The 11,710-nt window shown below is 49.5% G+C and overlaps 1 protein-coding gene across 1 annotated transcript; it reads right to left on the bottom strand.

Moving 5' to 3' along the window:
• Nucleotides 1-684: 684 nt before the first annotated feature.
• LOC139446054 (uncharacterized) lies at nucleotides 685-1,961 on the bottom strand. The gene is made up of 3 exons (XM_071227321.1): nucleotides 1,468-1,961; nucleotides 1,137-1,369; nucleotides 685-788 (listed from the first exon to the last, which is right to left on the bottom strand). The coding sequence occupies exons 1-3, from the start codon at nucleotides 1,929-1,931 to the stop codon at nucleotides 778-780; spliced, it is 708 nt and encodes a 235-aa protein (XP_071083422.1). The 5' UTR covers nucleotides 1,932-1,961; the 3' UTR covers nucleotides 685-777.
• Nucleotides 1,962-11,710: the final 9,749 nt, after the last annotated feature.

The following is an 11,710-nucleotide window of genomic DNA, read 5'->3' as shown; positions in this document are numbered from 1 at the left end:
TGTCGTCCCTAAAGAGGGAACGTTTTCTCGCTTCTTGTTCTCTCGCCTTTTCAGACACCCACTCGGAATCGGTGACGACATCTCGGGAGGATGACATGACATTCATAGAACGTCTTTGCTCCATGATGACGGTGACTTCACTGAAAGAAGGTCTGAGGGTTCGCCTGCTTTTATGAAACTCTCCACCCTACTCCCTTCCACGGAAGGTCATGACCTTAGCTTCCACCTCCTCCACCTCATCACGTGACGTCATCCTGTGTTTGGGTTGACGGACACACGGCATGATTCGTGACACGATCCATGACATGACATGGTACACGGGGAGGGGGTGTGGGGATCGATGCGTACTGGAATGACCGACACCAGGCAGCTGATCTTTCAAGCATGGCCTTTCTCTTTTATCTATTTTTTATTTTAATTTTACACTTGGGGTGTGCACTGACATGACAGATGCACAGACAGACGGACAGACAACGTCAACGACATCTCAACTCAACCTCTACCCTCGGTTCGGCACTCTATTGGAGTTGAGATCAATCAAGACACAAAGAGTCAGTTCAATCAATCACTGTTTAATCATGAAAAAAACCAATCACAACCAGATACAATGGAAATACGAAAAGTCAATGGAGGAGGGAGTGCTTTGCATGTCCCTACAACAACCACAACCACAACAACAACAATAACGCGACAACGTTTTCCTCTTCCATCTTCAAGCCCATAAGAGGTGGTCCTCCCTCAACCCTGTGAGAGGTCCATCCGTTCAACACGTACAGTCTATGGTCTCCCTGAAACAGACATGACACATCACTTGATCACGGTTGCAGCTTACGTGTTGACAAGTTCTTCGAGTGAAGAGGAGGATCACCATAAGATGTGATCCTCAGCAGATGTGATAGGCATGTCATCATGTGTCATTATGCGGTCATAGGTCAACATACTACAAGTACAGTCTATGAGCTCCAGACCACAGGTATGACACATCACTTGCCCGCTGTTGCAACTGATGTATCTTAGCATGTTGTTGTGTCGGCAAATATGACATCCGCGTTGTAGGGGAGTGAGTTGAGCTTCTCCATAAGGATCCAGGTCAACGTCGTTGTCATCTTCATTATCATCGCAAACCAGGGGCGTACCTGAGGAGTAGACATGAACATCTTCCGGGGATGTTGGTGACCAAGAAGCCTCAAGCAGGGGGAGCGTGTCCAGATCCATGGAAGGGAGAGTGGCCAGCTTGAGCGCTTCATGATCCTCACGGTCACCCGTCACCATCGTCACAGCAGGGGCATTCGGTGAATAGGTGGGCTCCCGAGGGGTTTGTTCCCACCACTGTTCTAGCACGCCCTGGGCTGAACTGACATCAGGGGTCCTGTCAATCATAGGACAGAGTCCATTTATCATAGGAATAGGTCATGAATATGAATCACATCAAGAATGACTGAGACAAAGAAGAGCAAGGGTACTTACAGCTGTTCTTGAGGAGAGATCTTCAGAGATAATTTCTTCCGTGATCGTCTTTTTGCAGGCGTTGCAGGTTTCAAAAAGGATGTCCCCATCGTTTCGATGTCTGTGGTCGCTGCAGCCGTTGTTGCTGTTGCTGCTGTGGTGGTGGTGGTGGGTGTTGCTGCTGCTGTGGGGATCACAACGACTGTCGGCTTGCTTGTCTTTTTCTTCTGGATCTTCTTTATCGTCTTCTTCGATGTGCCTTTCTCGGGTTCAGTCAGCTTCCTCATCTTTGAACGTATCTGTTCGCACATCAGGTTGTCGCCCTTCGCACGTAACTTGGCGTACGCGTCGTCGGTCTTCATCTTTAAACACAGCAAGTCGTACACTTCACCCCACAGTTCAGCAGTCATGTCACCGTTCCCATCTCCACTGCTTCCTTGGCCACTCATGTCGCTTCGTGTCTTGTCATTCAACCGTTTCGACATGATGTTGTCCGGATGTTCTGTTCGTTGTTGTTTCTTTCCAAGTCTTCACGGAGGTGCGTCAACACTTGATGGTACTCTCTCCAAACACGTGTTTCTTCCAGATAAAACGCCAACAACCAACACAACGTGAGGAACATCAATCAGAGGGGGGCGATGTGGTTGCTTGGTCCGTTCAGTGAAAAGTGATGACCGGAGAGCATCGGGCGTATTAAAAGCCACGGAGGTCCTGCTTTCTGATTGGTCCGTTCCGGTGTCTGGTCTGAGTCTCCATTTTTCCAAACTGGACCGACCCTTGTGTTTCTTTTCCATAGGGTTAGGCTTGTAGCGTGAGAGAGAAAGCACAACCCCGGTTCGACCAATCAGAGCCCACCATGGCTCGAGCACGGTCTCTGATTGGTCGACAACCCAGGCTTCGGATTGGTCCGATTTCGATCCGTTTTTTTTTCTGTAAGGGGTTCATGTCGATTCAGTTTCGATCCCCTTGTCATGCAAAAAAAATTATAGAAAGTCGTCTCTGTACCCAAAGGGGAGCGTGTCTACAGGTAGGCCTGTGGTGTCGTCGTAGACGACACGTCGCTTGTCGTACACGGTACGATAGTCTTTTCGGGTGGGACGGGTCACGAGTGCGTTTTCGTGCCGAGGTCCTTTTCGAATGATCTGATGAGGGTAATCCAAACTGATTTTCTCTTCCTCCTCTTTCCCAGACCGTTGTCCCAGTATCAGTCCTTTCATGGTGTCAAAGTTGAGATGGCGTTGGTTTCGGTAATTCAAAGTGAACCCTCGCACTTTGCAGGTCGTGCGCGTTCCATCGGGTCTGGGGTTCATTAACTCATAGCCATAGTTTTTGGGACCTCCTGACACAAACGTCTTGATGGTGTTTCCGTCCAGTTCATCCGTAAACTCACCCAACGAATGACCCAGCTCTGGATTCGCGTCGTGGGGTCGATGAATGTAAATGACGCTGTCCGTGTCAAAGTACAAGACCCTGCGGCCCACCAGGGCAAGGGTCTCGTACAGCTTGAGACGTGCTTGGGCGGTGACCCAAGCAGCGATGGCGACATTGAAATGAGAATGAGGGGTTTGGAATTCTTTCTGCTGGGTATAGGTCACTTCCACCATGTGTTCGTTGACAACGGTCACATCCTCAAAGGTATTGCGGTCATCCCTCCACAAGGCAAAGTACTGTGCAGGATCGTTCATATAGACGTTCTGACTGTAGTCTACCCGTTGCCCAAACTTGCCCCAGAGCGAATTCAGTTGCATCTTGGCAATCGTGCGGCGTCCTGGATTTTTTTCGATGCGGTCCTTGTCCAACCGAATGCCTTCTTTGTCGTAGATCTCCTGGATGTAAGCGTCGTGATCCGTACATCCTTCGGGGTATCCGCTGGCTTCGAGCTTCTCCTTGAAATGTCGATCGATGTAAGTGTCAAAGAGTCCCACTTGCTGGGTGTCGGGGTCATGCTGTGCAAAGGTGTCAAAATGCCAAACGTCGTAGATCTGAAGCACCCGGTAGTCATACTTCTTCACGGCTTCCTGGAGTTCTACGGTGGCGTACGTCCCCACCCATGACCTCTCTTCGTCCGTGTGCTCGCAGGGGGAGTCTGACCGGGTATCGGCACACGTACGGCACAAAGGACAGAGCAGTTTGCCACCCGATCTGTAAGGTAGTAGCGGATGGTAGAGTCGTTTCGGGGGTAGGACACGGCATTGGATCAGGCCTTTCAGTTCAAACAACGTGTCCACAGGGGGTTGATGGAGAAGGGTCGGGTGTCCCGTGGGAAACGCTCCGGTCTTACAAATGTAGGGATAAAGGGAACAAATATCAATGTACTTGATGGTTTCACCTTCTTGGGCTTCGTAGCATAATCGCGTGGCATTGGTGCGTCCTCCATAGAAGGCGTCGCGAGGGTTGAGCGGCCCGGGGACGTGACGACAGTGGGGTCCCTGCAAGAAAGCACGTAGAGCGGAGTCCTCCCGTTGCATTTTCGTAAATTCGTGCTCCCACAGGGCGACGACCCGTTTCACCTCAGGGTGTTGACTCAAGAGACTCAAGCGGTAGTGGGTGTCGGTGTAACGGGCTCCCAACGACGTGCCCAGGACGGGATGCGGTTCTCCACGTCGGGTCTTGTGACAGGTCTTGCACCCATGCCAGAAACAGCCCAGGAATCCGTAGACGGTGCCTGTCGCTGGATCGTACCCATCCACGCTGTACCGATGTTGGCCCTCTCCACAGGTGAACTCTTTTTCACCGCCATTCCTGGCGTGCTGGAGGTGCAGATGGGGGTCCCTTTCCATCAGAGAGTGGAGCCAGTGCATACAGGCCTGGGAATAGTTTCTCTTGGGTTGGTAGCCTTGAGGTGGAAGAATGGCGATGGTATTGGGTTTCAGGTCGTGTTTTCGGAAGGATTTCATGGTGAACGCAGCAGCTGTCATCACTTCCACAAAGGGATCCATGCCCACCGAGTGGATGGCGTTCTGTCGGAAGTCGGCGCATCCCCGTCTCAAAATGTCCACATCGCTCTGGCAGTAAGCTAAAAGTTCTTCTTGTAAGTCGAACAAGGCTCCTTCTTGCACTTTTTGGGTATGCCACTGGAGGAAGGCTGAGCGTTCCGCGGGAGACATGCCATCGGGATCGTACGTGACGGCTGGTGGATAGGGACCTCTGTAGGTCTGATTGACTCTCGTATTGAAAAAGTGTGGAAAGTACCCTTTCTTCATTTCTTTCAGCCCAAAGCTCTTGGGAAAGGCTTTCAGGGGGTAAGGGATGAAATTTAAGCTGTCTTCGAAACACAGCCGTCCCAGGGTCATCTGCAAAATTTGTTGGCCATGTCGAATCTTGGTGGGGAGTGTCACCAGGAGGGGGGACAGGCCCTTCAGGATTAAGTGTAAATCATAGGATCGTGCATTGTGGGCCATCACATAAATGCGATCCTCCTTCGGGACTGTATGGCAGGAGGTGTTCTTGTTCTTTGGCTTCTTTGTTTTCTCCACTTCCATGACCTCTTCCACCTCCTCCACCTCTTCCGTCTCCTCCGCCTCCTGCTGGGGTGATGCATGCCGTTGACGTTTGGTAGCGTCCTTTCTTGAGGGGGTGCCATCCCATTTTCTTTTTTTCCCCAGGGGGGCTGTTGTCCCCTTGCGTGTGCTGCCCTCCTCTTCCTCCGGGTTGGGCTTCTTCTTGGGTATTTCACACAACGTGGTCAACCACACACACACATCATGTCGCGTGGTGGGCCCTCGAAACACGATCTCACGGCTGGGACCATACCCTTCTTCTCTCCATGGGCAGTGTTCGCACAAGTTCTTGCTCACTTCACTGATGCATCGTCCACATCCTAGTTGCACCACGCACAAATTTGGAATGTGTTCCCCCGTGTCTTGCATGCATTCAAAATCGTAGAAGACGTATTGGACGTCGTCTCGTACGTGATGTTGTTCCTCTTCCCCCTCCTTCTCCGTTTCCTCTCCCCCCTCCCCCTCCCCCTCCTCCTCCTCCTCCACCTCGTTTTCTTCACGGAGAGGCGTCATGTAACAGCGATGGTCTGGGGTCATGGGTTCTCGGCACACCAAGCAGGGATGTTCTTCGTCGAAGCACTCGTGGTGAACCATGGGGGTCTCCAAGACGCGGACCAGCTGAAAACAGTTCGGGCACCTGTGAATCGATTGACAGGCGCTGGGTTTTCCCTCTGACGGTGACTGGAGATGCCGGGTGTAACACGTTGGATTGGGGAACCAACCTTGACATGTCAAGCAAGGGATCCCGAGCTCTTCCTGGGGTCCGCAATAGCTAGAGTAGAAGCAGTTGTGACAGCGGTATTCCTTGGTGCAGGGATGTTTTTCGGGATGGTCGTAACGTTTGTCGCAGCGTTCGCAGTAATGGTCAGACCCGTAAAAAGCGGACATGGAAGTGATGACATCGTAGCGCTGATCATGATGGTATAGATGCAGCACCGTGGCGTGAGGTGGAGCCTCATCACACTTGTACAACAGTCTCTGACCCACCTCTTGACTGTAGACTTTCAGTTGATAATGCAGGAGGGTCAAGGCCCGTCCCACGCGTGCGAGGTCGTCCAGCCCCCGACAGGGACCTTCAGGCAGGCCAAGGCGTCGAAACAAGGCCCGTGCCCGTAGGCCTTGAACGTCGACGCGATTCGTTCTCATCAGTCTCACTAACTGGGCTTTCCATGCTGGGGTCAAAGGATGGGGTTTGTGGGCATAATGCTGTGCCACCACCAGGGCCCGTGCCAAACAGGATTGATCTTCGTTCTTGATCCGTACGATGCACTTTTTGCGTGTTAAAAAAGCTTCGAGTCCAATCACGTTTTTCAGCCGGGGAGCACCACTGCCCGATCCTAACCTGTCGGGATCTGCGACGTGTACTAAAGTCACATCCATGGTGGCATCGATGTTCAGGTCTTTGTTGGACTGTTGGACTTTTTCCACGGCCTGAAAAATATCTTGCCCATGGAGATCTTCAAAACGTCGAAAGGGAATCCGTATGGGGGTGTTCAAAGCGGGATGATCGATACCTAGACCAATACGATCTCCCTTCTGACCTGACATCTGTTCATAAAAGTCATCGATCACCCTGTCAAATAAAGCTGGCAGTTCCAGGGGGACGCGTTCCGGTGGTACGGTGTCCAAGTAGTCTGGGTTGAAAGTCAAACGATAGGTATGATTAGCAGTTCTTAACCGTCTGGTGCGGGTGGTATCTTTCCTCTCCAAACGATAGGGCGTACTTTGGTTGCTCGTCATGATAGCGATGTGTGTCTGATGAACGTCTGTACTCTAAGAGGGTCTGAACGTCTGATGGATGGACAACCCTTCCCCAAAACAGGATCGAAATCGGACCAATCCGAAGCCTGGATTGTCGACCAATCAGAAGACAGCCTCGACCAATCAGAAGACAGCACCCGACCCGAGTTGTGCTTTCTCTCCCATGGTAAAATCCATTTCCTATGGAAAAGAAACACAGGGGTCGGGTCGTTTTGGAAAACCGAGGTGCAGGTCAGGCCCCGAAACGAACCAATCGGTGCGTTGCGTTTTGGACCAACCAGGAAGCAGCCCATTTCGATCCGGTTCTTCCCCCATAAAACAAGAGTGGATTCGAATGGGTCAGTGTCACTTGTAAAATTGATGTGATAAAATCAAGAATGGCTGAAACAAAGAAGAGTGGTACGACGACGACGACGCGTGGCGAAGATGTGGGAATGGATGGTACAGATACTCGTGGATGTTGGAGTAAGAGTCATGCCGAGGAGGCGGTGTCACTGCTCAGTCAAACACCATCGCACTATTATCTGCGCTTTGAAAGAAGGCTCGCTTCGTTTGAGACGTGGCCCACGCAAATGTATCAGACTGCTGAAGAGATGGCTCATGCGGGCTTTGTCTACACTCAGGGTGCCGATGGTGTGTGCTGTTTCCAATGTGGTGTGCGGCTGAGACAATGGGCACCCCACGACAATCCTTGGGCGGCACATCACAAGTGGTCCCCAGACTGCGATTACCTCAAGCTAACCGGGCTGGTGAAACACCAGAAGCAACTACAACTACACTATCTCTGCGAAGAGAAACAGAGGTACACGAATGACGTAGCAGAGCCTGCTGCCTAGGAAGACGACGTTTCCCGTGTCCTGCGTTCCCGTTCAAGTTCCCGTTCCAGTTCCCCGTTCAAGTTCCCGTTCCAGTTCCCGTTCAAGTTCCCGTTTGTCTACTGCTGTTGTTGTGGATGGTTCAATCTGTTTCCGCTTCCTGTTTCCTACAAGCTTTTCTTTTTTTTGGACCCTACAAGTGGTGCCACGGTGGTCACCCTGATGACATACCCAGATGGTATACCCAGATGACAGCAAGTACCCCTTCGACGATCCTTGTCTTGTCATAAGCTTGGACATGATGATTCTTCTTGGACAGCAGCAGAAAAGTTTTCTTCTTTCCCAAAACGGCCCTTTTCAGGGCCACCCATCTCACCCAAAAGACAACTTTCTACCTTTGCTTTGCCAAACAATGACAATCCAAAACAAAGAACCCACACCCTCCCCTAGGCCTCTTGGAGGCACACGTCTAAAAATAAAATAAATAGATATAAATATAAATATATAAATAGAGACACGTGGTACACTACGTGTGCATGGAGACACGAGTCAAACATCACGTGTGCATGAAAACACGTGTTGCAGTACGTCTGTCGACTTACACGGGTGTCAACACCTCGGTATCCTTAAATAATCATAATAATAATAATTTGAAGACACACACACACAGGGCACCACGTTTTGCCTGACCACACGCTATTCTATGCATCAACGTCAACGTCTGTTTGAAGACATACCCACACACACACACATACCCACACACACACACACACGCACACATGACATTCCGATTGGCATGGGAGTGACACACACGTACATCACGTAGACATTCCCACGTTCATGTCTACCGATGAAGGTCCACCTTCCTTTAGCATTCAGACGACCGTCTACCTCAAAAAAATACCAAGGCTACCCAAGAAGAAAAAAACCGGATCGAAATCGGACCAATCCGAAGCCTGGGTTGTCGACCAATCAGAAGCGGCGCTCGGGCCAGGTGGGGCTCTGATTGGTCGAACCGGGGTTGTGCTTTCTCTCCCATGGTAAAATCCATTTCCTATGGAAAAGAAACACAGGGGTCGGTCCGTTTTGGAAAACCGAGGTGCTGACCAGGCCCCGGAACGAACCAATCGGAGCTGCGGCCTGGCGAACCAACCAGGAGGGTGGGTGTCAGTACCTCTCCTATAAAACAAGAGTGGATTCGAGTGGGTCAGTGTCACTTGTAAAATTGATTCATCATGATGAGCAGCAGCAACAGCAACAGCAACAACATCAAGTCTGAAAACTGGGATTTAGAAATCGCCACAGTGAAACAACCTTTGCCCGGGTGGAAAGAAGCATCACCACCACCACCAGGGTCTCCAGCATGGCAATGCGGGAGATGCCAAGGGGCCCTGCCTGTGTACGCCCTTGGTACAAGGGCACGGGATGACACTTTCGAATGTGTGTACTGCGGCACTGTACTGAAGGACACCTACGTGCGTCGGTTAACGCACACCGGTAGGTGTCCTGTCAGACGTCAAATGAAAGTCCACCCGTGCCTTTGCACCATGGCGTGCACATGCATGTAAATATCAAAACGGCCCTTTTCAGGGCCACCCATCTCTCCCGAAAGACAACTTTCCTCCTTTGCTTTGACGACCCTCCCACCCACCCACACCATGAACCCGTCTCCTCCTCCTTTCCTCCCTCCCTCCCTTCACCACCACCACCACCACCACCACCACAAACGATGGTTGACGCGCTTCTTTCCATGTCGATCCCGTTCACCTTTGACGGGCGCTTCTCCGGGTTTTCCCCTCCTCCCCGGAAACGGAGGCGACGCCATCTTGGAGGCGCACGACACCGGACACGGACGTGCCGCCATCTTGGAGGCGCACGCCACCGGACACGGAAGCGCCGCCCTCTTGGAGGCGCACGCCACCGGAAACGGAAGTGCCGCCATCTTGGAGGCGCACGCAAGTCCCATCATGCACTGCGCAGGTCACGTGACCGGAAGTGACGTCACAGAGGTCACGTGATCCTCTCGACCAATCAGAAGCCAGGAGTGGTTCCAGAATCCTGAGTGGTTCCAGAATCCTGAGGTGTTCCAGACCGAGGTACTTAACTACTCTTGTTTTAGCCCCTTAATGCCGAGCGCCATACAGGGTAACAACAAGTACCATCTTTTAACGTCTTTTGGTATGACGCGGCCGGGGATTGAACCCCGGACCTCCCGCTCTCCGGGCGGACGCTATACCACTAGACCACGGAGGCGGTCTCACTAGTTAGGAATTTTATGGGACTTTCACGCCGTCAACGCGTGGCGGGCCACGGCAATAGTCTCCATACATACAATGTATACTATGGTGCTACACTGTGATTGGATTGCAGGTACATGTTCCTGCTATAATAATGCTGTCGTTAAATTTTCTGATTGACATGAATGTTTGACTTATGATCAGCTTGCATCATGTCTTTTGTCTTGTACAAATCTTCATGTATACATTTATATACGAGCATATAGTGGTTTGACGAATACCACTTTGACACTGGTTAAATTACAGTTGATGTATGAACATGTACATGCACTTGGGTATAAAACACATACCATTTACATGTATGGAGGGATGTCCTGCTGAGTGTGGCCATTAAAGTGTTTTATGATACACGAGATTTGGGAACACTGACATGACCAAAAAGATTAAGCAACTTAAACATGTATAAACGGGTCTAGAGAATTTAGTGGAAACAAACTGAAATAAATTTTGATAAAACAATATAGTACTAAACAACAAGCGGCTCCCCAGGAAAACATAAGTGTTTTTCATGCAGTGTGTATGCTTCCATATAAACATTACAAATTCAGTCACACCACCTGTGTGTAGTATTATGAGTGAGTGAGTGAGTGAGTTGGGTTTAACGCCGCTTTTAACATTATTCCAGTTATATCACGGCGTGTCAGCTTAATGTGGGAGGAAAGCCCGAAGTGAGGCAGTTCTCAGACGTTTACCACTTCGGTGAAACAAACGAGCCCGGGTATGGTGCTGACAAATCTAGAATTATAATCGGGACGAACCGAGATTCGAACCCACAATCATAGGTAGGTTTCTGGCGTACCCAAGGCACGCAACTCTGCACACCCGTGCCCCCTCCAGAATAATAAGGTTACCAGGTGTTCGCGAAAAGTTAAGTTCTGCGCCCCCCCCCCCCCCCCCTCCCTGCCCCCAAGTATTACCTGCATTCGCACACGGAAGCAATACAAATTTTGTGTGTATGCCCTCTCCTCTGAAAAAAAGTAACACTAAAATATTTTGAATTGTTGTGAATATAGTTATGAACTTGGTTAACTCAACGTTACTTGGGGTGTCTCCGATATATATGTATAGATATGATTTTCAGTTCATTGACAGCTTTGATTGATGGGGATTACGTACATGTAGTCACTTTCTTTAATTTATCTGCTAAAAGGACTGTCATGTAGTTGCACTGATACTAAAAGATGGCTGGGTTTTTTTTTGTATCGGGGATGAATAGATGATTCGTCTAGTCATACATTTTACGATTCTTACCCGACGAATGATTGGTACCACACATTCCAGCAGAGTTGGGGTTTTTTAATGTCATTATATACATGTCTTGTTATATGTATTAGATAATTACTTCACTGTGTCTCAGAATGCAGAACTAGTATCACCAAAACATGTAATAAGTGCACAGAGAATTGTTATATATCATTTCCTGTACATTTATGTTTGAACAAAGAGCCTACATGTATTATGTAATCGATGCAACTGCGTGTCCACATGTACAGTCTCAGCTGGCTAACATCTCCAATCAAGTCAGCTCTATTTTTCAAGCATTATATAATTCCCGAAAACATTTTGAATGAAAGGAATCAAAATGAAATTCGTTTTATAATCATGTTTAACAAACCTACGTGTATTTTGCCTAATGCATAAACTTATACACCCGTTCTACATTTCGTTCCAATGTACTTGGATAATTCAACTCGCTCGCTAAGGTCGAAGGTCGTATACGACGTTAATGTGAATACATTTTTATAGTGTACACATCTTAACTGCATAATACATATTCATGATAATCAAATAATCTCGTTCTGAGTCTAACTCTGCAAGATAACGGACACAATCCTTCTTTGTACAATGCACTATGATTTATTCTCGTTCAATCTATTGTACATTACATTTG

The sequence above is a fragment of the Haliotis cracherodii genome, unplaced genomic scaffold (genome assembly GCF_022045235.1).
Source record: "Haliotis cracherodii isolate W230 unplaced genomic scaffold, xgHalCrac1.p SCAF_6, whole genome shotgun sequence".
NCBI classification, from domain to species: domain Eukaryota; kingdom Metazoa; phylum Mollusca; class Gastropoda; order Lepetellida; family Haliotidae; genus Haliotis; species Haliotis cracherodii.
The sequence above is the reverse complement of the archived record's forward strand: the minus strand, read 5'-3'. Positions and strand labels throughout refer to the sequence as shown.